Source organism: Prunus avium, chromosome 7 (genome assembly GCF_965620075.1).
Source record: "Prunus avium chromosome 7, drPruAviu1.hap1.1, whole genome shotgun sequence".
NCBI lineage: Eukaryota > Viridiplantae > Streptophyta > Magnoliopsida > Rosales > Rosaceae > Prunus > Prunus avium.
This window is the reverse complement of record NC_142290.1, coordinates 29,439,355-29,466,127: the sequence shown is the minus strand read 5'-3', so window position 1 is coordinate 29,466,127 and position 26,773 is coordinate 29,439,355. Positions and strand designations below refer to the sequence as shown.

Genomic DNA, 26,773 nt, shown 5'->3' with positions numbered 1-26,773 from the left:
ATATTTTGATCAAGTGTTGGCTTATTTTAATTGGGGCAATGGGCTTATCTTGGTTGGGGCTATGCTAATTGGGTCAATAGACTTATTTGGCTAGTTTATTCTAATGGGCTTACTTTGGTTGAGGCAATGACCCATCTCCTCCCTTGTGCTTACCCATGTTTGGGCCTAAGAAAATGGGCTTGAGTCCCGAGGTCCCCAAGCGACCCGAGACTTCCATTTTTCGACCCATCGATGGGCCCCATGATAACTTGTTACCATCCATACCACAACCCACTCAAGCAAGCCCCGGGCATTTGAGTGGCTTGGGCCCACTTAAGCTTGTAGCGTGACGTGTTGCTTATTTGCTTGGCGTGGCATGTGTGCAAGCGCGTATGACGAACTTTCGCGTGCCCTAATCGGGCTTCCCCTCGGTAAGGTATTGCATTGGGCCGAGAATTTATTTGGGCCGAACTGTGGATTTTTTGGGCCTCAACATTAGCCCCCTTGATTATTGGGGCCATGAATGTGTATTGAAATGGTCCGAATAATCAATTTCCAGCCCAAAATAAATTGCAGTCGCATGGCATGGCATGGGTTTAGGAACAACTTAAGGATGACTAGTTAAGTGTCTCTGAAATTACAGCCAGGTTTTTTCCGGGAAGGTTGGAGGGGTCACGATGGTCCCGCTTAAAATCCAATCCTTCTTAAACACCGAGGGTGTTGCCTTGAAGATCTTTCCTAGACACTGTAATTTTGGAGGTCACTCACTAGAATTACCAAGAGTTGACCTATTTTGTGGCATGACCTAGAAGAGAATGCTTGGTGGATTAGCTTAGCTTGCATGACTTGTTTGCTTGAGTGACTAGAGAGGCTTGATTTTGCATGATTGTGTGCTTGGATGCTTGGCATTGGCGTATACGCTTGATTTTAGCTTGTATGCTCGGATGCTTGGCATTGGCGTGTAGGCTTGATTTTGGCCTGTATGCTTGGATGCTTGGCTTTGGCTAAGGTAGCATGGTTTAATATGGCTTTTGGGACATTTAGCATGGTGGATGTCATTTGACAGTAGCCAGACGTGCTAGTGGACGGTGGGGATCCAATCTTGGAGTTGCAGATGCAATGAGTTTGGATTCACCATTGTGTTTGGGTTTACGGCACCGGCCTCCGAACACCTTGAATTTTAGCGGACAAAACTTTAGTGAAGGTGATAGCGTGCGACATGATGGCTAGATATTGGAAGAATACTTGAAATATGGTATGTGCTGGAATGATGTTTGAAATAAGGCAGGTGTTGGAAGAACACGACTTGGCTTGGCCCTCACGTGGGAAAAATTGTGTTGCCCCTTCCTCTTGAATTTTTTATTTGCAAGTGGCTACTATTTTTCCCTTTTACTTGGCATGGCGTGCTTTATTTTCTGATTTTCCCTCACTCTTATTTCTTCTTCTTCTTCTTCTTCTCCAAGACCCAAACCCGTGGGTATTGTGCATCAGTATGTAAGTCATATTTCAGAAGCTCGGATCAGAAAACTTCCTTGATAAAAGTCGTTCATCTGCTCGAGTACTATAGCCTGTAAAATTTTCAGAATTTTTTGAATTTTTTTGATACCTCAAAACTGGTCTGCAACTTCTGCATTCATCCATGGCTGGTGAGTTTCTGCAAATTCTGCTTCTGCATATGTCTTTAACTTATGATGCTTGGATGATTGCGCCTCCTTCACAAAATTTGCTCGAAATTATGTTTTTTATAACATATCCAAAATTGAGGATCATCCACCCATTCTAGTGCTCTCTGCCTCCATTTTTCTGAAGCATGTTCATGAGTTGATGTTGATGCCTTTGGTGCATGCTTGTGTTTCTATGCTTGAATGCTTGAGTTCCTCTGTATTTCCCAGCATTTGTGAACTGTAAATCGAATTCTGAGGTTGAGCTTTTGATTTAGAATTCTAGCTTAGTGATAAACAAGAGTCATACAAGCTCACTTGGGTATGCATGCCAAGTGTTTGTCGAAATGTCTCAAAGTAGTTTGCTGGCTGTTTTTTGAACTTTTGAAATGTTTCTTTTCGAATATGAGTTGGAGCTTTTGAGACATAAAAATGGACTTCTCAATGGCTATTTTGGAATTGGTCTTGCATCACTTGAAGAAAAAATGAATTTTTAGTGGAATTTCAAAGTAAGGGCTAAGCTGGCTGGAACTGTGCAGTTCCTGCGGCATGGGCTGTTTTAAGAATCTGTTTGACATGCTTCCCTAGCTCAAAATGTAACGAAATTTTGGGAAAATGAAGCTTGATATGTCTAGTTCTAATCTGGAAAGTTTGGGACTTGTTGGTGGTAAGCTTGATTTCTAGTGATTTTTCAAAGGTGGGATGTTCTAGCTAGAATGGTTGGAAAGCTTACGTATAAGTTTTGCTTGGCATGTTGCTTTTGTTTGAGAATTTGGCATGTCTTTTCTGTTGGCATTGAGTGCTAATCTGAGTATTGCTAGAGCATATCCTTGAGCAATATTGTCGTGAGAGCATGATGTTGAAAGGTATTGTCGTAAGAGCATGAGTTCTTCAATTTTGCTTGAAATGCCCGAATTGCTTGGAATGCTTGAATGAAATGAAATTTCTTGGCCTGTGGATTGGTATCACACCCTGTGGATTTTGTCAAATGCTTGATAGATGAGTTTGCTTGCACTTTGAGAAAAATATGCTTCCAGCGCCTCCCTTTGTGTATGAGTACCTTTCCGGCGTCTGATTTTGGCTAACGTATTCTCTTGTTTAGAAGCTCCAAATCATGAGAAAGCATGAGAAGTCTAATTTTCTAGGATTTTGATTGCATGAAAGAGAATTTTGGCCTCTTGCAACTTGTCTTTGGAAAAAATCATGCTTCAATAGCGATTATGCTTCCGGCGCCCCCCTTTTCGTTTACAAGTTCCCTTCCAGCATCTAATCTGGCCAACGTGCTCTCTTGTTTCTTTTTCAGACTTGATTGAGAGGTTCCAAAGCATGAGAAATGTCATCTTCTTACTGATTTGTTAGGAACTTGATGGTATGAAGGTGAGATTTTGGTTGCTCACACCTTGTCTTGCGATATGAAGGCTTATGGAAGATTTGAATTGTTTGACCAGAGAGACTTTGGATGAGACAGAGAACAAGCTAGTTGTTGAGTTCTTCATCCTCGTGGGGTTTTGCTCTTTGTTTTGGCAGCCAAGCACCAAACCCCTTCGACCTATTTTATCATCGTCGCAACAATGGTACTCACGGCATGGGTGCTAGCAAGGAAGGGCTCGCATCAGCTTCTTGGGTTTTCTTCTTTTCGATTTCTTTCTTTTGCAAGCTGCTGGAAGAGTGCTAAAGGATTGCAAAAAGAAATCCCTGGTATGGACCACATCCTTTCCTTTTCTCCATTTTTCTTCCCCCTTTTTATCATGTGTTGGCCCCTTTTTAGCTGGTGAAAAGGCTGAACCTTGCACAATGCGCTTTTTCTATGTAGGTGTATACGTCTCAGACACAGGTAGGGGAAAGGCAAGTGCCGGAAGCTTTGATGTTTTTGCTGCTGGAACCTCCAAATCCTCCAGCCTTCTAACTCGGATATTTGAGCTTATGCTTTAATCCTTTGGTAAGTAACTCTGCCAATTTGAATATTCCAGGAATAAGCATAGACTGGTGCTTGGCCTAGGCTTACTTTTCTTGTGAACACATGCTTGATTAACCTTGGGCCTTCGTTTATGTTGTGGGAAATAGAAATTGACAGAATGCATGTTTTGCAATGCTTGAATTTTTTGCATTTTTGAGAGAGAATTTTGCTTGCTATGGGAATTGCTTGTCAATGAGAATTTTTTCTTGCCATGGGTAAATTGCATGTTGCTTGGGCATTTTCTTGAGCGTTTCCTTTGGCATGAGCTTGACTTGTCATGCTTGAGGTACAATTTTGTGTGTGCTACGTTCTTGGCCCCCCTTCTTGATTGTTGTTGAACTATATGCATCAAGAGCGTATGCTTGTAGTCGCATGATTAATATGTAAGATCATAGGCTGTTTGAAAGCTTGAGGAAAGCACAATTGGTTTCTTTTTTATGAGCTTAGAGCTTGGTCATGGATGGAGGTTTATTCTTTGGCTTTATAGGGATAGACACAAACATGTGTATGATGGGTCTGCTGAAATGATTGGTTGAGCATGGAATGGGAAATTTGCTTGTCATGAGCTCGAGTAATAGATTGCATGATGCTTCGAAAATATTTGTTTTTTGTTTATGCATTTCGCTTGGCATGAGATAGCTTGCTTTGCTTGGCTTGTAAAGTTCATATGGCTTGCATGCTAGTGTGGAGATTGCTTGGCTTTAACACAGAGAACTAGCTTTATGCTTTGCCATTTTTCAGCATATTCTTTGTTGGCAATTCTTGCAGGGATTCATCGCTTGTCAAGACCTGCCATGGCATCCACCAACCCGTCGTCAATTATTAGTGACCACCTTTATTCACTGGATGATAAATTGAAGAGGGGAAGACCCCCTCCATTGCTCAAGAATGCTTGTGAACATGCTGCAGTAAGCGAAGAGCCAGTGCCGGAAACTGCTTCAGTGATTGATCCTGCGTCTATATCGAGGTGCTGCATAAAGAAGGGTTTGTTTCCGGCAGCCCCCCATGTTCTTGGGACATCCGATGCAGGTGTACACAATGCCCTGCTCCTTCTAGCAGTGCTGCCTCCTACTCCTCCTCTTCTCGGAACATCCGACATAGCTGCCGGCATGCCTTGCACCTTCCAGCAGTGCTGCCTCCTACTCCTCTTCTTCTCGGAACATTCGACATAGCTGTTGGCACTGCCCTGCACCTTCCAGCGGTGCTGCCTCCTACTCCTCTTCTTCTCGGAACATCCGACATAGCTGCCGGCACTGCCCTGCACCTTCCGGCAGTGCTGCCTCCTTTTATTTCACAGGTTGTTTTCTTTGGCTTGGGGTCAGTTGGCTCAGTGCACAGCTTCCATCTTTCTTGATACCATAGGATGTACAAATCTTCAACATGTGTAACTTTGTTTTTGCAATGGCCGTGTACTTTTTAGATAGTCTAACGACTGTAATATACTACTGAATCGCTGGAACTTGCATTAATTTCTGAATGCTTGAGGCATGTTGTAATCCGTACATCTCATATATATATATTGCTTGGTTGGGAGAATTTGCTCTTGTGAACTTCTTGAAACTTTTCTGACAGGTTGGCAAACCTTAAAAACAAGGTATATGCTGCCGAAATTTTGACAGGACCTTTAAGCTAAATCTTCGATGCATTGCTTTTTAAAACTTTTGCAAGGCTTGTCTACTCATTTGGCTTGAAATGCACCCTCTTGCCGAGCCTTAAAAGGGTCAAGCCATTGTATGCATGATTTTCACGAAGGCTCCTGTAAGAATTTCTGGATGTCGTGAAGTTTTGAATTGCTCATCGAAAGGGTACAATGGTTTCGTTGTTCCGGCACCTCAAGAATTGCATGCCCTTTTTGTAATAGCTTGGCTTTGCACGACTTGTGCTATTTTGCTTAGGCATGATGCTTGTTGACAGTTCGGGATCCCATCTAAGTGGCTTTGCTTGGTATAGTTTTGTAAAGAAAAGTTTGCTTGTCTATTTTTTTTTTTTTTTGTTTCAAAGAACATGTTTTGCAAAACAGAAGAAGGTAAAAGCAAAGAAGAATTCTAAAGGCTTTTCCCTTTTCCAAAATACTCCATTCTTATTGCAAATATCGTCTCACACCTTGGCATGCCATAATGGTGGTGCATCTTACAAAAGTTGTGAAAGCATAGGGTGAAAATATATAAGAAGTTCATTTTTGAAATAAATTTGAAAAGCCAAAAACAAAATGATAGGTGCAAAAGCAATTCAGCAATAATAAGACTTTGAGCCATTTTGCATTGATGAATACTCCAATCAAATCAAGCCCCTAAGTATGAAAAGGACCAAGAGGTGTGCATGACTTGCAATAGCATGAAAGCTTGACATTGCTTCAAAAATTCTGATTGCTTGGTAAAAGAAACTTCATCTTGACAGCATTTAGGTTCTTCCAGCAGTATCATAGCACTACCTTCGCAATATTTTCCTTCCATTTGTCATGAATCGAGATGTTTTCCTTCTTGAGTAAAGCATAGTGCTTGGATTTCTTGACTAAGGCTTGGGGCTTGATGATGCTTGATTATGGAACCGTGGCAATTGAGACATCCCGATAGCCTTTTGGTTTTGACTCCTAAACTTGGTCATTGGAATGGTCAAGGCTTAGAAAGTGATTGAGGTGTTGGAGCATATCAGTTATGGCAACTTTGGTATTGTTTGTTGCAGCTGTTGTGAACATGTTATAGGAACCAAAAGCTCGGGCTTGGCTATTGAAGCTTGAGCTTTGCATGTGGTCACTGCAGCAAATGTGTTGGGTTACAACAGCTTGAGTTCTTGGCAAGTGATGGCAAACTTGGAGGTCATAGTGACATAATTGGAATTTCAAGGAGATTTTTTGTCTGGGGATAGTGGTTTTGGTAATAAAGGATTCTTAAGCTCATTTGGGGTTTTGGAATTGCTGCTGTGGTGATTGCAATGAATTCCTTCCTCAGCCCCCAAGTGAACCATAATCATCAGAAAAGGATTTGATGGGCATAAGCTACAAAAACTCTTGCAACGTGGCCTTCTTAGTATTTGTTTGGGTCATTGCATGGCATGATGAACTTGGGATATCCCTTTGTTGCAATGGTGACAATTTGGCATGATTTGGTGGTAGCATGTGCTTCTGGCAGCGGCTCTTCCAGCAGTGGTGTTTGGATTTCAACGACTGGCTCTGTTCTTCTTCCAGCCACTCTTCCAGCGGCTTTTCCAGTGGTACTTGAACTTCTATGACTGGAAGTATAGAGAGAGATTTGTCTAAGGAATGGACGATAATGGTAGTGTGTTGAGATGTTGTGTAGGAAACATGAGAGCATTTGTTTTGTTGTTTGGAGGCTTAGGTCATTTGCACATGACCAATATAAAGCTGCATAACCAAAGCATATGGCATAATTGACATAAGCATGTTGAGCTGGTATGATTTTAGTACTAAGCATGCATAGTTGGCATCTACATTGCAATGTGTAACTTGGATTGATTAACACAAAGGTGGATCGATACGAAATGATAAGAAGTATAAGATAAGTGAATAGTGCGTGGAATAAGGCTATGGGAAATTTTGCTAGAGATGCAAAATTGAAAGGTGGTTTAACACATAACAAGAAACTGATGCAAGCTGGTGCACCATATAAATAACAACTAATCAATCAATCTTTTTTTTTTTACTTGAGCAGAATGAATGCACATGCTTTTGTCTATGCTTGAGATTGTTCAATGAAACATAAATTTTATGAATGTATTAAAACAACAAACAAATATATATGCTATATTGAGATCAACAAGGCATGATAATAAAAATCTTATCTTGGTGAAGCCATTCGTAGAGATGAGGCTGAGAGCATTGAGCAAGTGTTCCTTCTCCCTCTCTCATCGTATTTTCACAACTCTAGAGAGGTGAGAGCTGCCATGAAGGTGATTTACGGCGATGGCCAGACTTGCTGATGATGTATTATGGTGGAGAGGTGCTAGCCTCAACAATTGACGACGGTGGTCAGCGGCTTGTGATCGGTTCATAATTGTATATCATTTTGTACCCTTCTAGCTTATGATTTGGTTATGTTTTTGAGTTAAACTTGTGCTTTTAATCCTTTTTGTGTTTATCTTTCAGTTCATTGAGCTTTAGGTAATAATGATGGCTTTGGATAATAATTCATGCAATTCAAGCATGTTAGGGCCTGATTTGGATGAAGGGAAGAAGAGCTTAAAGATAAACTCATTTTGGCTACAGCCCCCTGCCAGTCCAGTTCCGTAGGTCACATTGCAATATTTGTTTCAGCAACCTACACAGCTCGGATGAGGCCGCATTCTTCATGAAAGTTGTTCCAATTGGTGTGTACTATAACAACCAAAAAAATAAAATAAAATAAAATAAAAACATCAATAATGCAGTAGAAGTCATTTCTTCACAGTGCTCGGTGTCTCGACCATTGGAGCTTTGAGTTTGGCCCTCTGGCTGTCCTCTTCCGGGGCTTCACGCACAGCTTCTTGGGGCTCATCACTTGAGCTCCCAAAGATCGCAATCTTAGCTTGAGCGTAACTACTCTCGCAATCTGCTTGTTTGCGTTTACCCTGTCTGTCTAGGTCTTCCAGCTGTTTTCGCATGTCGCGAGAGTACAACTCTACCATCTTTGATAGGTTTCTATTCTCGTCCCGCAATACTTCTAGCTGGTGTCGATTCACCTCCACTATCCTTGACCTCTCCCTTTTCAAGCTTTTTATAGCAGTCTGACACTCCTCAACCATACTTCGCTCCGCCGCCAACTGACCTTTCAGCACCTCTACCTCATGGGACTTCGCAAGTAGGCGATGACCCAAACTTGCGACTGTTGCCGTACTCTGCACGCTCAGTGCCAGGGCATCGCTCACGACCCGGTTGTCATCCCTTGTCCCCAGCACACGTATATCTTTAGGAGTCACTAAATTTCTAGCCACTCCAATGGCAACATCGTTGTCCAGGAGTTTTAAAAGTTATAAACTCGCAAGCGCACGAATCGAATATAGCATAAGCGTGTAAGAGCGAGATCGTACCCAAGGGATTGCGTGTAAAGATAGAAAACCAATTATACCCAAGTTAATTTCATTGCCAACCTAGTTGATTCAAATGGTGATTTGTTTGTTCAAAAAGAAAAGAAAAGAAAATAAAGCATAAAACAAATATAGAAATGACAATAAACTGAAATTAAGATTTACATTTATGAGAAAAATAACTAAGGTATTAGAATCCACACCATCATTCCATAAGATCCTAATTATTTATCTTTCAATTCCCATGGAGTAGCAATCTAGAAATCAATCTACTGCTTTCTCAAGATTTATCAATTAAGCTTGTAATTTATATCATAAGTAAATTTTCCTTCCCTTCATAAGTACAAATTCTAAGCATAAAATGTAAACAAAATTATTTAACTACAAAGGATCAAAGTTTCCTAAGCATCCTATGTGAAAAAGTTCATTTGAATAACAAAATATCAAAGAAATTTGTAAATTAGAAATAAAAACCAAGGGTGAATTAATAGATTAATCCAAACTCTTAACTACCACAAATACATGTTATATGTCACAATACATGATAGAAGTGGTGAAAAGAAGATTAATCTATTAATCATGTGAAGTGAAAATTATAATCATTGAACACCACAATATTTGAGAATTGAAAATAAAAACTAGAATTCTATTTAATAATGGTGTTTCATCCAACCTTAGTTAGGTAATTTAAATAGACATAATTAATATTTAAAACAAAACAAAGAAACTAAAATACATAATTTACATGAGAACTAGGAAAGGAAGAACAAGTTTAAAAGAGTTATTAGCTCTTGGTTCTTTCCTTTCCATCATTGTTCTCTTTCTTCCTCACTCTTTCTCTCTTTCTCTTGCCGTGTGTTTCTCCTCAATTCCTTCACACCCTCTCCTTGAGAACAATCTGAAAATATATATAGCCTACAAGTGCCAACAAGTGCTGGCTGCCACCTCCATTTGTTTCCAAAGTGGTAACTCAATTCCAACTTGAATTGGTTTCCACCTTCCAACTCCATCACGTGAGTCCAACTAAGTTTGGCAGCCAACTTTTAATTCTTTAATGAGTTCTATCTTTATGAAAGATTGGGGTGGCAAAGTATCTACAAATATCTCACAACCTGAAGATATCTTGACAGTTGTTCCAGCAACTCCTTTGCTGCAACTATTTTTCTCACTTCACATTGCATCATTGGTGAGCTGTTGTAACATGCAGATCAGTTGGATAGGCTACATTTGTTCAATGGAGCTCAAATTTGGATATGTTCTAGTCAACATCCATTGGAACAAATTTCATGAAGGATATTTATTCATTTGAGCATGGGAGAATTCGTTTTTCAGGCCTGCAAATGGACTGTACAGCATGAGCTGTAAAAGGCAAAGTCATCAAATCCAACTTGAGTTCTTCCTCTCTTTTTGCAACACATTGCTTATTCCTCCTCCTCCTCATGCCATTGGTGGAACACACTTAATATCTACAAACAACCACTCATTAAATACAAAAACAAAGATTGGAAATAACCAATACAAATACTCTAATAGAATTACATAATACAAAAGAAAATACTAACAAATATAAATGTAAGGGTAAAACTTGTATTAATTTTGTGCTCATCAAATACCCCCAAACCTATATTTTGCTAGTCCTCGAGCAAAAGAAAATAAAAACTAAGTAGAAAAGAAAACTAAGCCACTTTCGCAGGGATCTCGATTGCATTTAGCATATGCAACAAGCCTTTAAACCTCTAGGTATCCCTAGTAGGAGGAGTTGTGTCTCCTGAGGGTTTAACAGATACGATACCCACAAACGTTTTACTGACTCTGTAAAACAAAGTAATTAGAAAACTTAAAAGATTGTGTTTAGCAAAACAACAAAAATAAAAATAAAAACAAAAACAAAAACAAATTCAAAATAAAAACAAAAATAAAAACTCAAAACAATCTTTCCGCACATTTTCTGAAGAGAAATGACTCATGCACATGACTTAAACGTTTTAACAATGAAAGCTCAGTTTTAGACATTATTTACAACGTGGCAAAGTTCAAAACGTAATATGCTTAAAGTGTAGTAGTGTGATGGCCAAATTCAACTCATTCTCCAATTTCAGTTTTTACAAAACTTCAAAAATCATACCAAGCACAAATGTAACTTCAAATCTCACCAAAGTTGTCCTCTCACAAATGAATCACTCAGAAGAGGGTTACAATGCATCACTCAATAATAAATATGATAATAGAGTTAAACCATAAGGGACTTAACTCATAATAGAAGGATGGAAAATATGCATGACTATGATCTCAAGAAGGATGCCAAACACTTAAAAGTTAAAAATGTGTGCAATTGAACCACATGACATTTAGGATCAATTTAGGTCTTTACCATGGGTTGTAATGGGGCTAAGGGTGTAAGGTGAGTAAGAAATGAAGGATATGGATACAACAAAGTTCAAGGAACTCACAATGTAAGAGCATATAACAGTTGATTACAAGACTTTGAATCCTTACGCTTTAGATTTTATTTTTTTACGTGATCATTTAGACCACAAAGCTTTATACCTCCATTTATTTTGATTCACACTCCTTTCTTTTATTTGAACAACCATCAATTTATTTTTTGAAGCCAATAAAGAAACTTGGACTCGAAATCTGAATCCAATGTCACTTAACCACAACTTTTCTATTTTCTTTCACTCTTTGAGTGAAGTTCTTTTTTTTTTATTTTTTTATTTTTATTTTTATTTTTTTATTTTTTAAATGCAATATCTCTTCCCAAACTTAGCATAAAAAACACATCCAAACTAAAGCTCATGAGTTCCTTAGAAAGGTAAATTCTTGTTTTTCAGGCTAAGGCTAAGACTAATAATTGGTTAAATGAAAGAAAAGGCTTACATGTAGGCTCAAAGTGGTTACAATGGAAAATCATGCTTAAGCATGCATACGGTTAGTTTGAAAGGCACAAACGGTTCAAAGAGAGCCTTAATATCATTTCTCAAATGTCACGTAATCAAATTGTACAAGAATGAATGTTTTTTAAGTGCTCAACCAAGTCAATGAATAATGAGATCAAACAACAACTTGGATGACAAGAAAATAAGAATATGTGTATAACACTCATGAAATGAAGCACAAGGCTCAAAGCTCACATTATATGGTTATACAAGTCTAATTCATGCTTGATACAATTCTTTGGATCATGCAAGTCCCTTAACTGGAGAATTATGAAACAAATGGCAAGTGGATAGAGTGGTTCAAACATATCATGCTAGAACGATGCCATTCAGTGAATACGTGAATAATAATTTTTTTTTTTTTATATAGACATTTTCAATCAAGTCATGTAAACATTCATCACAATCTCATCTTATGTGTCCGGAAAGTGACTTGAAAACAAAATGACTCAAAACTGAAAAGAAAACAAACTAAAAGAAAGCACGAAATTAAGTGAAACGAAAATAAGACTTGCTATCCCTTCCCAAACTTAGAAATAAACATTGTGGGTCGGGTTTCACTTTAGTTTGGGTTTCAAAGTGGGTTAAATTCACCGTGGTTTGTGTTTCGAAATTGTGGGCTTTGGGCTTCAAAATTTTTTTGGGTTTCAGAATTGTGTGATTAGGGTTTACTATTTCATTTTTTTGTTTGTTTGTTTGTTTGTTTGTTTGTTTGTTTGTGTTGTAATTTTTATTTTATAATTATTTTGTTTTTGTTTTCTTTTGTTTTCTTTTGTGATTTTTATTTTATTTTTTATTTGCTTTAATACCTTTCATTTGTTGTTATGACATTGTTTGTGGCTAATTTTTAAACATTGAGGACAATGCTCATTTCTAGGTTTGGGGGTATTGGAGTTTAGCAAGTAAACTTGGTTTTTCTTAAAATTTTTTAAAAAAAAAAAATTTTAAATTTCTTTCTTGTTTTGAATCTTGTTTAGTCACTTTCCGAACACATTTGATGAGATTGTGATAAATGTTGCATGACTTAAATAAAAAATTGAATTTTATTTATTATTTATTTTTTTCCTTGTAAATTTTTATTGTAAAATAAAATAGTTCATTAATTAATTAATTTGGCATCGTTCTAGCATGATATGTTCGAAACCTTCTTTGCACTTGCCATTTGTTTCATAATTTTCCAATTAAAGGATTTGCATGACCCAAAGAATTGTATCAAGCATAAATTAGACTTATATAACCATATAATGTGAGCTTTTGAGCCTTGTGCTTCATTTCATGAGTGTTATACACATACTCTTATTTTCTTGTCATCAAAGTTGTTGTTTGATCTCATTATTCATTGATTTGGTTGAACACTTAAAAGTCATTCATTCTTATGCAATTTGATTTCATGACATTTAAGAAGTGATATTAAGGCCCTCTTTGGATCGTTTGTGCCTTTCAAGCTAACCTTATGCATGCTTAAGCATGATTTTCCATTGTTAACCATTTTGAGCCTACATGTAAACATTTTCTTTCATTTTACCAATTATATTTCCTCGCCTTAGCCCGAAAAACAAGAATTTACCTTTCTAAGGAACTCATGAGCTCTAATTCGGATGTGTTTTTCATGCTAAGTTTGGGAAGGGATATTACATAAAGAAAAAAAAAATTCACTCAATTGGTGAAAGAAAAGAAAAGAAAAGAGAAAAATTGTGATTAAGTGGTGGTTGAATGAAATTTCATTTTTGGGTTTCATTTTTGGGCCTTCTAAATAAATTGGTGTTTGTTCAATTCAAGGAAAGGAGTATGAATAATTGTAAATGAAGGTATAAGGAGTTTTGATCGTGTAAAAGAAAAAATCTAATCGTGATGATTCGAAGTCTTGTAAACAATTGTTTTATGCTCTTATATTTTGAGTTTCTTGGACTTTGTTTTATCCATACCCTTCATTTCTTACTCACCTTACACCCTTGGCCCCATTACAACCTATGCCAAAGACCTAAATTGATCTTAGATGTCATGTGGTTGAATTGCATTTATTTTTCTACTTTTAAGTGTTTGGCATCCTTCTTGAGATCATATTAATGCAAGTTCTTCATCTTTCTATTGCGAGTTAAGTCCCTTATGGTTGAACTCTAATCTCATGTTTATAACTGAGTGTTGCATTGTAGCCCTCTTCCGAGTGATTCATTTGTGAGAGGACAATTTTGGTGAGATTTGAAGTTGAATTTGTGCTTTGTATGATTTTTGAAATTATGTGAAAACTAAGATTGGGGAATTTGTTGCATTTGGCTATCACACTACCACACTTTGAGCATATTATGTTTTGAACTTTGCCGCTTTGTGAATAATGTCTAAAATTGAGCTTTTATTGTCAAAACGTTTAAGTCATGTGCATGAGTCATTTCTCTTCACAAAATGTTCGGAAAGATTGTTTTGAGTTTTTATTTTGATTTTGTTTTTTTTGTTTTTTGTGTTTTGTGTTTTGTTTTTATTTTTATGTTTGTTTTTGGTTTTGGTTTTGCTTAAGAACTAACAAATCTAATAAGTTTTCTAACCATTTTGTTTTGTAGAGTTAGAAAAACGTTTGTGGGTATCGTAACTGTTAAACCCTTAGGAGACACAACTCCTCCTACTAGGGATGCCTAGAGGTTTAAAGGCTTGTTGCATTCGCTCAATGCAATCGAGTTACCTACGAAAGTGGTCTAGTTAACTTCTTGTTTTGTTTTTAAATTTGTTTTGTGTTGTTTTGCTCGAGGACTAGCAAAATCTAGGTTTGGGGGTATTTGATCGGTTCATAATTGTATATCATTTTGTACCCTTCTAGCTTATGATTTGGTTATGTTTTTGAGTTAAACTTGTGCTTTTAATCCTTTTTGTGTTTATCTTTCAGTTCATTGAGCTTTAGGTAATAATGATGGCTTTGGATAATAATTCATGCAATTCAAGCATGTTAGGGCCTGATTTGGATGAAGGGAAGAAGAGCTTAAAGATAAACTCATTTTGGCTACAGCCCCCTGCCAGTCCAGTTCCGTAGGTCACATTACAATATTTGTTTCAGCAACCCACACAGCTCGGATGAGGCCGCATTCTTCATGAAAGTTGTTCCAATTGGTGTGTACTATAACATATCCAAAATTCAGCCCCATTGGAAAAATATGGAGTCTGTTACCTAACAAACACAGAGCCATGCTCAGGATGGATCTTATCAGCGCGGAAAATGAGTTAGCAATTTGTTTTGGCCTTACCTTCCTCCTCCGACCTTGGATTGGCCCAAATAACATATGGCTGGAAAGAAGACATTCTGAACTTCAATTTCAAGTGCTTAAAGTCCTAATTTGATTAAGAGAAGCCCAAGTTGTAAGCCCTTGAAGTTGCTGGTCATGCTGACCTCAGCATGTGCTGGTTGGATGCTTGGTCATGGTGAGCTAGGTATGAGCTATCATTTCTGGTTGGAAGCTTGGTCATGGTGACATGAAGATGAGCTAGGCTGCTGGTGGGATCTATTGGTGAAGTGCATCAACCAATTCAAGATTTTCTAATACAAGTGCATCACCCATTTCAGATTTTATAAAACAAGTGTTGTATGCATTAGCCATATTGAATTCAGATTTTCACTTCCCCTAGGCCTATAAATAGGGAAGTTCTCTAAGCTTGTAAACACACCCCAAGGGAGGGAGCTCTCAAACACTTCTCTAGAGCTCCCTTCCCTTCTCTCCCTCAAATTCTCTTAGTTTCATTTTCTAGTTTTCAATTGTAGTAATGAAATATTTGTGCTGAAATTCTCCTTAAGTTTTCCAAGTTCTACTTAATTTTCATTGTTATGTAAATTCTTTTCTTTAGTTTCAAGTTTGATTAGTTTCCAAGTTTCAATTATGGTTTTTGTTCTTATTCATTATGCTTATAAGTTAATATGCTAGTTTGAATGATTGATCACCATTTAGGCTTGCATGTTAGCTATCTTGGTTTGAATTAAGAGTAGACACCATGCTTTAATTCGAATTGAACTATGAATAGGAAGAGTATGTATGGACATTCGACAACAGGGATTAGATACATGCTTGGTTGTTTAAATTAATTGTTCTTCTATGCTTAATGGGTTCCTAATGCTTAATTTTAGGTTAGACAACAAATGATCAAATTAGGGAATTAGGAACATAAGGTTATGACCACACACCATGGCTTAATCATACTTTAGCTAGAACCAATCCATTAATCTAATTGAACTTGGGAACTTATCTACTTGAGTTAGTTATTTTCTTTCTTCCTTGTTTTATTTATTTCCTTTCTTTTTCATTTCTGTTTTGTGTAGGGAAAATGAATTGGATCATTCAATCACCAATCCTCGTGGGATCGACCTCGCACTTACATACGCTATACTACCGAACGGCTCGTGCACTTGCGAGTATCACAAGTTGAGGATGCAACTGAATCCATTTTGGTGCAGCTGTATCTACACAACAAGTTTTTGGGTATTTGATCGGTTCATAATTGTATATCATTTTGTACCCTTCTAGCTTATGATTTGGTTATGTTTTTGAGTTAAACTTGTGCTTTTAATCCTTTTTGTGTTTATCTTTCAGTTCATTGAGCTTTAGGTAATAATGATGGCTTTGGATAATAATTCATGCAATTCAAGATGTTAGGGCCTGATTTGGATGAAGGGAAGAAGAGCTTAAAGATAAACTCATTTTGGCTACAGCCCCCTGCCAGTCCAGTTCCGTAGGTCACATTGCAATATTTGTTTCAGCAACCTACACAGCTCGGATGAGGCCGCATTCTTCATGCAAGTTGTTCCAATTGGTGTGTACTATAACATATCCAAAATTCAGCCCCATTGGAAACATATGGAGTCTGTTACCTAGCAAACACAGAGCCATGCTCAGGATGGATCTTATCAGCGCGGAAAATGAGTTAGCAATTTGTTTTGGCCTTAACGTCCTCCTCCGACCTTGGATTGGCCCAAATAACATATGGCTGGAAAGAAGACATTCTGAACTTCAATTTCAAGTGCTTAAAGTCCTAATTTGATTAAGAGAAGCCCAAGTTGTAAGCCCTTGAAGTTGCTGGTCATGCTGACCTCAGCATGTGCTGGTTGGATGCTTGGTCATGGTGAGCTAGGTATGAGCTATCATTTCTGGTTGGAAGCTTGGTCATGGTGACATGAAGATGAGCTAGGGCTGCTGGTGGGATCTATTGGTGAAGTGCATCAACCAATTCAAGATTTTCTAATACAAGTGCATCACCCATTTCAGATTTTATAAAACAAGTGTTGTATGCATTAGCCATATTGAATTCAGATTTTCACTTCCCCTAGGCCTATAAATAGGGAAGTTCTCTAAGCTTGTAAACACACCCCAAGGGGGGGAGCTCTCAAACACTTCTCTAGAGCTCCCTTCCCTTCTCTCCCTCAAATTCTCTTAGTTTCATTTTCTAGTTTTCAATTGTAGTAATGAAATATTTGTGCTGAAATTCTCCTTAAGTTTTCCAAGTTCTACTTAATTTTCATTGTTATGTAAATTCTTTTCTTTAGTTTCAAGTTTGATTAGTTTCCAAGTTTCAATTATGGTTTTTGTTCTTATTCATTATGCTTATAAGTTAATATGCTAGTTTGAATGATTGATCACCATTTAGGCTTGCATGTTAGCTATCTTGGTTTGAATTAAGAGTAGACACCATGCTTTAATTCGAATTGAACTATGAATAGGAAGAGTATGTATGGACATTCGACAACAGGGATTAGATACATGCTTGGTTGTTTAAATTGTTCTTCTTTGCTTAATGGGTTCCTAATGCTTAATTTTAGGTTAGACAACAAATGATCAAATTAGGGAATTAGGAACACAAGGTTATGACCACACACCATGGCTTAATCATACTTTAGCTAGAACCAATCCATTAATCTAATTGAACTTGGGAACTTATCTACTTGAGTTAGTTATTTTCTTTCTTCCTTGTTTTATTTATTTCCTTTCTTTTTCATTTCTGTTTTGTGTAGGGAAAATGAATTGGATCATTCAATCACCAATCCTCGTGGGATCGACCTCGCACTTACATACGCTATACTACCGAACGGCTCGTGCACTTGCGAGTATCACAAGTTGAGGATGCAACTGAATCCATTTTGGTGCAGCTGTATCTACACAACAGCTTGCACGTTGGCTGAAGCCCCCAGTCCTCTTACAAGATCTTGTTTTGCTTGAGAATGGGGATCTAACAAACAAATGGAGCATGTGAGTAATCTATATTTATGTTTGTTATGCAAAGTAGATAGTCAACAAGAGGAAAAAACAAACAAGAAAAAGGGAATGTTCTTATCTCCTTATTTTCTCTAGTTTATTGCTTCTGGTCTTTGACTTTGGAGGTATTGGTGAAGATATCGGCCTAATCCCCAGCAGAGTCGCCAATTTATGTAGGGGCTTTTTCCTTCCGGCAGCGAGTGGGCTGGACTGATGAAGTTGTCCCCTTTGTTTGAGTTCGAAAATTAAGCCCCAAAATGCTTCGAAAGGGCAGCAAAGCCTTAGGAAGTATTTTGGTTATCTTCTCCAACAAAAACAACAGAAAGTTGCAGATAATTTCTTCACATTCACAGATGAAATTTTGGGCTTAGCATGAGGGGCATGTGGCATGAGAGCAAAGTTATCATGGGTTTAGCACTTTTGGAAAGAGAAAGCTTGTGGGTTCCTATGGAGGTCAGAGGTTCTAATGGAAGAGAGGAGAGGTTCTAAGGAAGAGAGTTTTAGGTGGTTTTCGTAGCTTCCGGCAGCTCGACAGTGACTCTGTCAGAGCTGTAGCAATTTTGCCAAAGCAGGGGAGATGGGGGAAATGGGCTAGCAAAGCACGAAAATTTGCTGGGTTTGCAAGAGAGAAAGCTTGCTCTCTGAAGGTGGTGGGTTTTCAAGAGAGAAAGCTTGCTCTCTAAAGGCTGTGTATTGTTGTTGTTTGGCTGGGTGGAAGAGGCCCTATTTATAGTTGCTGGGGTTTGCTCTTCTTCAAGAAACCCTAATGGTTTCTTCCTAACTTAGCTAGGCTTTCTTCTTCCTTTCTCCTCTTCCTTCTTGACTTACCTCATAGTGGCAAGGTCAGTTCTGCCCAATCCCACAAAATCAGATGTTTTGGGTGCTCTAAGCCTCTTCCAGCGGCGACCTCAGAAGGGAGCTTCCCCTTTTCACCCATCTTCTTTCTCCTCTTTCTTCCTCTTTCCATGGCCCAGTCTGATGAAGGAAAGAAAGTGATTGTACCCGTTGGTTTAAGGGGTAGCATCCTCCCTTGCATGCCAAAATCCCTTGGTTTCTTGAATTCCTATACTTGGAACTAGTTCCCAGCAGCTACCTATGTGTAGATTTCCAACGTTGGTTTTGCTTTTCAAACTGAGTGCTAGGTCTGATGCTGCCCTCTTATTCTAATTTCATAAGTCTTTTAAGTCCACCACATGATTCATCCAACGGATGAGATATTTTGATCAAGTGTTGGCTTATTTTAATTGGGGCAATGGGCTTATCTTGGTTGGGGCTATGCTAATTGGGTCAATAGACTTATTTGGCTAGTTTATTCTAATGGGCTTACTTTGGTTGAGGCAATGACCCATCTCCTCCCTTGTGCTTACCCATGTTTGGGCCTAAGAAAATGGGCTTGAGTCTTGAGGTCCCCAAGCGACCCGAGACTTCCATTTTTCGACCCATCGATGGGCCCCATGATAACTTGTTACCATCCATACCACAACCCACTCAAGCAAGCCCCGGGCATTTGAGTGGCTTGGGCCCACTTAAGCTTGTAGCGTGACGTGTTGCTTATTTGCTTGGCGTGGCATGTGTGCAAGCGCGTATGACGAACTTTCGCGTGCCCTAATCGGGCTTCCCCTCGGTAAGGTATTGCATTGGGCCGAGAATTTATTTGGGCCGAACCGTGGATTTTTTGGGCCTCAACAAAGGGAAAAGATGTTTATGTTTATTTTTTCAACATTATTGCAGAACAGTTTCTTGCTAGTGTCGTAGTTGGATTGTTGAAGGTCCATTTTCTTCAACCCATTCCCAATCAGCTTGAATTGTTTATTCTACAAGTTAACCAAGCTCGAATGAGCCCATCAAAGAAATCAAGCGCAATACAGATGAATGAGCCAATTTGTAGTTTAACCAGTTTGTATAACAAAATATTCAACTTTAACACAGTTTAAACGAAGAGAGTAATAATCAAGCATTAATAAGAAAACTGTGAGGCACCACATGGTGAAGACCATTGAGTTGACAATACAGATGCAAGAGTTAAATGAAAAGCTATCCAAGGAAGATGGAAGTGAAAAGCTATCCAAGGAAGATGGAAGTGAACAAGCTGATGAAGGAGTCTATAGGCAGATTGTTGGCAGCCTGTTGTACTTGACTGCAACAAGGCCTGACATTATGTTTGCAGCAAGTCTCTTGGCCAGATTTATGCATGGACCTACTAGAAAACACATGGGAACTGCAAAAAGGGTACTGAGGTACATTCAGGGCACATTTGACTATGGCATTACATATGAGAAAGGAAAAGAAGCTAGACTCATTGGCTACTGTGACAGTGACTGGTCAGGAAGTGAGGATGACATGAGAAGCACCTCTGGATATGCATTTAATCTTGGATCAGGTGTGTTTTCTTGGGCTTCAGTCAAGCAAAGTAGTGTAGCTCTGTCTACTGCTGAGGCAGAATACGTTAGTGCAGCAGAAGCTACTGCACAAGCAATCTGGTTGCGTTTTGTTCTCTCAGATTTTGGTGAAGAACAAGTAAGTGCTACTACAATCCTATGTGATAATACCTCTGCTATTGCCATAACCAAGAACCCTGTGCATCATCATAAGACAAGGCATATCAACAGGAGATTTCATTTTATCCGAGATGCCTTGCAAAATGGAGAAATCGATCTATTGTACTGCAAAACAGAAGAGCAAACTGCTGATATTTTTACCAAGGCATTGGCTAGAGATCGTTTTGAGTATTTGAGAAGAAAGCTTGGGGTTATTTCAGCTAAACACTTAGAAGGGAGTGTTGAAATATAAGTATATTTAGCTGAAATATTCGTTTAGATCCATTAAGCTTGTTTAAGCTGTGTACTTAATTGTGAGCCATTGGATTATAGTCCAATGGACGGCTAAGACATTAGTTTGTAATGTGAGTGTTTGTTGTTGCCATGTGTCTCTATCTCATAGGATAGAAGTTTGGATGGCTAGATTGAGCTGATGTAAGAGAGGAATATTCTCTCCTAAAGGTATTATTTGTACTGCACAACTTGTGCGTGAATTGGTAATGAGTTAACAGACCCATTCTTCGTTTTCATCTTCTCCAAGCTCTCTGAGCATTTTCTGGTGTGTTCATTTTCTCTTAGCTATTGAGCTTCATAACCAACAATCCAAATTACTCAGATAATAGTCTGTGAATTCTAACAAGACGGCCATAGTTGGTAAGGAATATTGGGGCTGCAAGTATCCCGTGGATGAAGTAGATCAAAAACACATGATTTCACCTTAAAACAACATAACCTGGTACAAGTAAAGATATATCAAAGAGTTTGATTTTATATAATACATGCTATTTCAGAGTTTGATTATAATTTCTAACCTCTCTCTCAATTCCCTCAAAGTTCTTCGGTCCGTCACGGTTGATTATGATCTCATTCTTCTGGCCTGAGGACTTATCTTCAGTGAAGACACTCAAGATGCCATCGGGATCAATTTCGAAGAAAACATCGAAATTATGAACAAGTTTGGGAGCTGGAGGAATGTAACGGAGGCTGCATTCACCCAAAAAGTTGAGATTGGCTGGCGAGCTACTCTCACCCTCGTACATGCGGAAGTCGACCGAAACTTGGTTATCCTTGATAGGACATTTTATTTTCTTCTTGACGGGAATTAGTGAGTTTCTTGGAATCAACTTTACGAACTTCTTATTATCTGCAAACTCCAAACCAATTGCAAGAGGAGTGACGTCCTTGAGAGTGTAGTCCTGAATAAACTCCCCTTTTCCATTCCTAGTCAAGGTTGCGGCTTGAACCGCTGCACCATATGCCACTGCCTCATCCGGATTAACGCCCTTGCACAGCTCCTTCCCCTTGAAAAACTCCTGTAATAGCTGTTGAACCATGGGAATTCTAGTAGAGCCACCAACAAGAACAACGTCGTCGACACTGCTTATGTCCATGTTAGCATCCGTTAAGCACTTCTTCACAGGCTCCATACACTTGATAAATAAATCCCTGTTTAGTTGTTCAAATATGGCACGAGTAAAAGTTATGGTGAAATCAGTATTCTCCCACAAACAGTCAATTTCAACCTCGAAGTCAGACTCAAATGAGAGTCTCTTCTTTGCCTTCTCACATTCATTTTTTAACCTCCTAAAAGCTCTTTTATTTCCACTTACATCCAATTTGTGCTTCCTCTTGAATTCCTCAACACAGTATTTCACCAATCTGCTATCGAAGTCTTGGCCACCAAGGTGAGTGTCTCCAGCCGTTGCCTTTACTTGAAAGTCACCAGAAGTGCTCATGGTAAGCAATGACACATCTAAAGTGCCACCACCCAAATCAAATATCATCACATTTCGTGGGCTCCTCCAACCGGCCTTTTTGTTAAGGCCATAAGCAATGGCAGCAGCACTTGGTTCGTTCATAATACGCAACACATTTAAGCCAGCAGAGATGCCTGCTTCTTTTGTAGCTCGGCGTTGTGAGTAATTGAAGTAAGCAGGGACAGTGATAACCGCATTTTTCACAGTTGAGCCCAAGTAGGTCTCGGAAATCTTCCTCATCTTTTTCAGAACCATGGATGAGATATCTTCAGCAGAACATTGTTTCTCCTGGCCATTGTGGGTAACCACAATCATGGGCTTGTCACCTGGACCTTCAATGACCTTGAATGGCCAGAGCTTCACATCACTTTGAACAGAGGCGTCACTGAATCTCCGACCGATTAACCTCTTTGTATCTGCAAATGGATGCCAAGTTCTATCAGATGGCATGAGTTAAGTAGGTATTTAATATAAGTATAATAGTTTCTTAACCAATACATAACTTTATTTTACACCTCGGAAGGATCTTACTGTGGGTTTAGACAATTTTACAATGAGTGCTGCTATTTCCACCCCCATATCCTATTTCCCCACCCACCATATAAATTTGAAAAAACACAATTTCATCTTTCCACCCGCCATTATTCCTAAAATACCCATTATCTTTCCACCCACCAAGTAAATAATAATATATTATTAATTAATTAATAAACAATATAAAATACTCCAAAAAAAAAAACTATTTCTCTCTGTTTTACCCGATCACCCCCCACCCAATTTCAACACACCCCACCCATCAAACTCACCCCCTACAGCCCAGCACCCTAGCCACAGAACTCAACCCAGATGCTGCTCTCTCTCTCTCTCTCTCTCTCTCTCTCACAGTTGAGAGTTGCTGGGCTGATTCAAATCTCAGTTAAAAGTCCCTTCATGTTATTAATACTGAAAATTTGGGGGTGGATTTGCTTGGGATCTTTTGATTGTGGGGTGGTGACTATTAAAGAAACAAAGAGGGAAAATAGAGGAGGGGTGCGCTGGTGTAGGCGAAGAGACAGATGATGGGGTGAGGTGGGGTTAATCTTTTTAGTTTTTTTTATTATCTTTTTCTCATTTTAAAAATTGGTTTTAATGTTTTTTTTCCTAAGTCCTTAGAAGTCATTTTATAAAGGGATAAATTTGTCTTTAAAATTTTGAAGATAAAGTGGGTGGGAAAATAGGATAGGTGGGTGGAAATAGCAGCACTCTTTTAAACTATAGTAAATTTGGCTTACATCCTTCAAATTCAATTTACCGTACCAACAACCCTTCACTTTTTGTTCCTATAAATAATATCCAATTCGTATAAATAAAAACCCATGACTAGGATCCAACTCAGCAAGTTACCTAATTAATCATAAAATCTGATTTATTGTACTTTTCAGATTCCAAAAATACCCCCAACTAAGCTATTATTGCATTTTGTATATTAATGAAGGAATCAATATGGAAATAGTTTTTAATTGGATTGTATATAATGACATATGTTGAATTTGGAAAGATCTCCAAATGGTTGTAATGGATGTAGAAATTAATTTGGAAACATTTTTTTTTAAAATTTAACAATAAATACAGATTTAGGTAATCGGTTTGTTTAATGAAAATGTTTATGTTATTTTCTTTTTATGAATTATACATGACTAATAATCTACTTTATAATTGTTTATGAATAATACTGTACATACTAATTATGTTGAAAAAACTAATGTATCTATTACTTGTTCTATGAAAAATAACTAATAATCTTTTTCTTGTTTGTTTTATGAGAAATATAATTTACCTAGTATGAATAGTGTACCTGTTTTTAATTTATAAAAAGTGTACATAATTATCTATTTTCAATATACCTACATTATACGACATCCAATATACTTACATTAATTTTAATGTACTTACGATTAGGATTTAGGTATTATATGTCATCCAATACACTTACCATTTGAATAATATACCTACTACGAAAATATGTATAGGTAAATTACCTACATTATACGACATCCAATATACCTACATTAATTTTAATATACCGACATTATATGTAATTATGGTTTATATGTATAGCTATATATACATCTATATATAGCAAAAGGAAGAGAATGGTGAAACATTCAAAATACCATAAAATGTCATTGGTTAATCCAAATATTAAGAATTAAAATTATTAATTAAATGAGGATAATATGGTAAATTTACACCTTTTCATATTAAAAAAAATTAAAATTAAAAGAAAAATCAGATAATGAATCCTATTTTTATGGAACACAACTACCCATTATCTTTTTTAATTCTAAAATAAATTTAAATTTTTTTTAAAAAAAAGCCTCTCGCAAGCCCGGAAGCGCGTGCGAAGAGGCTAGTATTATTTATGAACGAACATATATTATATGTACTAGCCTCTCCGCATGCGCTTCTGCGCCTGTGAGAGGCCTTTTTTAAAAAAAAATAAAAATAAATTTATTTTAGAATTAAAAAAGATAATGGGTAGTTGTGTTCCATAAAAAGAAGATCCATTATATGATTTTTCTTTTAATTTTAAATTTTTTAAATATGAAAAAGTGTGAATTTACCATATTATCCTCATTTAATTAATAATTTCAATTCTTAATGTTTGCATTAACCAAGGGCATTTTTTGGTATTTTGAATGTTTCACTATTCTCTGTCTTTGCTTTATATATATAGATTATGAGAATGTTTTGATTTGTTGAGTCCAGCAACACCATAATAATGGACAGGCTAGATATTAGGGATTGTTTAGGAAAAATCGCTAGATAACAAAAATGGCAGGGTTTTGTAAATAAGAAATGGGCAACTTTTATCCTTCATGGCATCAGTTTTCAAAATTGGGTTTTGGTTGGAAGTAAATATGTAGATAAATTTTTGTATAGACTATTAGAGTTGCAAGGGCCTATTATATAATGACCCTTTAAACTACAAATTCATGCAAACACATATATTAGCTGGCATGAAAAATCAAAATCAATCTTTGGATTTGTTCAAGCAAAGCACTTTAATCCTACATATGATACGTACCAAAGATGGAGTTGGCTGTGTTTCTGACGACTTGGTTAAATGCTGCATCACCTACCAAATGAGTCTCATCAGTTTCAGTGAAGGCAACATAAGATGCAGTCTTCCTGTTCCCGTGATCATTGAGGATGATTTCTACATGATCCTTCTGCCACATGGCTACGCGGGAATAGGTCGTTCCCAGATCAATCCCGATTGCGTACTCTTCTTCTTGAGGAGGAGAGGGAGGAGAAGTATGTCTAAGTCGTAATGTGCGCCGTGGATCCAGACGCATTTCCTCTTTCAACAATAACTCGCACAAGTCATCCCAACCACTTACTGGATTGTGTTTTATCCATGTACCGAAGGGATTGTACTGCTCTGGTAATCCTGCCAGGACGTGTACATGGAGTAGGTCTTGACTTTCCACAGGAGCACCGGCGGCTGCGAGATCGGTCGCCAGCTGTTTGATTTTTTCCAGATACTCAGCCATCGGAAGAGTTGGATCTTTCTTGACTTTGTGTAGATCAGATTTAAGCTGATAGATGCGAGCATGAGAGAGATGGGCGAAGTGTTCCTCGAGATTTAGCCAGACCTTTCGTGAAGAGTCAGCTCCGGCCATGACAATTTGTTGGAGACTTTCAGATAGAGTGGCTTTCAGCCAATTCAAAGCCTTTTGCTCTCTCTTGAACCATCTCAATCCCTTTTGATGTCTGCCGGACCAATTACTAAAGGTAGACCAAAGTAGCCGAGGACGAGGCTCTGTTCCATGAATGATTCCAGAAAGATTGTGGTAGTCAAAATATGAAAGAGAAAAATATTTCCATTGTTGATAGCTATATATATCACTCGTAAGTTTGATTGGAACTGAAAATGGTGGCATGTTCTCTACGGCCATGGAAGCACCTGCAGGAGACTGGCTGGAAGGAGAAGTTGATGAGTTTATTCTCTTTCAAGTTTAATGGCTCTTTATATATATATACACTTTTGTTATGTATTTTTTAATTAAGTTTGTTTCAAAGACTATTTTTATTGACTCTTTTGCCCCTTTATGTATAGTTCACTCGTCTCTTTTTCCTTTATTCTTCCTAATTTTCTGTTCCTTCTCTCTTATCTCTCTATTTCCTTTTTTTCGTGCGTTCTCTCTCTCTCATTTTTTCTTTCTTTTCCTTCTCACTTCTGTCTATCTCCTTTTTCCTTTTTTTTTCTTTTCTTATGCCAGTTCTCTTCTTCCGCTTTATTTCCTTATCTCCTCTCTCTATATAATATTTTCTGCGTTCATCCCTTCGCTCTCATTTTTTTATTCTTCTTTTTTCATTCTTTTCCTTCTCTCCTCTCTCAGTTTCTTTATAAACATACCCAAAACACTTTATAAACATACCCAAAACTCATCATTACACATACTCAAAACCCATTTATAAACATACCCAAAACCCATCATTATACACATACCCAAAACCCATTTTGGGTATGTTTCTATGTTTAAATAGTACTTGGGCATTTTTATAAATACATGTCTAGGATTGGGTATTTTTATAAATATCTACTTTTTTTTTATCCTTTTCTTATTCTTTTCCTCTGCTAATTTTCTTCTTCTTTCATTATTTCCTTATTTCCTCAGCGTTGGGTCACCATCGGTTACCCGACCCTAATGGGGGAA

At 37.7% G+C, this 26,773-nt stretch overlaps 1 protein-coding gene and 1 long non-coding RNA gene across 2 annotated transcripts; one reads left to right on the top strand and one right to left on the bottom strand.

The window, feature by feature from the left end:
- Positions 1 to 1,253: 1,253 nt before the first annotated feature.
- On the top strand, positions 1,254 to 5,133 carry LOC110747178 (uncharacterized). Its single transcript, XR_015837169.1, has 4 exons — positions 1,254 to 1,625; positions 2,944 to 3,338; positions 3,454 to 3,579; positions 4,366 to 5,133. It is a non-coding gene; the product is annotated as an uncharacterized LOC110747178 (long non-coding RNA).
- Positions 5,134 to 20,952: 15,819 nt separating this feature from the next.
- Positions 20,953 to 26,079, bottom strand: LOC110770998 (heat shock cognate 70 kDa protein-like). The gene is made up of 3 exons (XM_088256004.1): positions 25,138 to 26,079; positions 21,126 to 22,486; positions 20,953 to 21,046 (listed from the first exon to the last, which is right to left on the bottom strand). Exons 1-3 carry the CDS (start codon positions 26,009 to 26,011, stop codon positions 21,032 to 21,034), a joined length of 2,250 nt encoding a protein of 749 aa, XP_088112130.1. The 5' UTR covers positions 26,012 to 26,079; the 3' UTR covers positions 20,953 to 21,031.
- Positions 26,080 to 26,773: the final 694 nt, after the last annotated feature.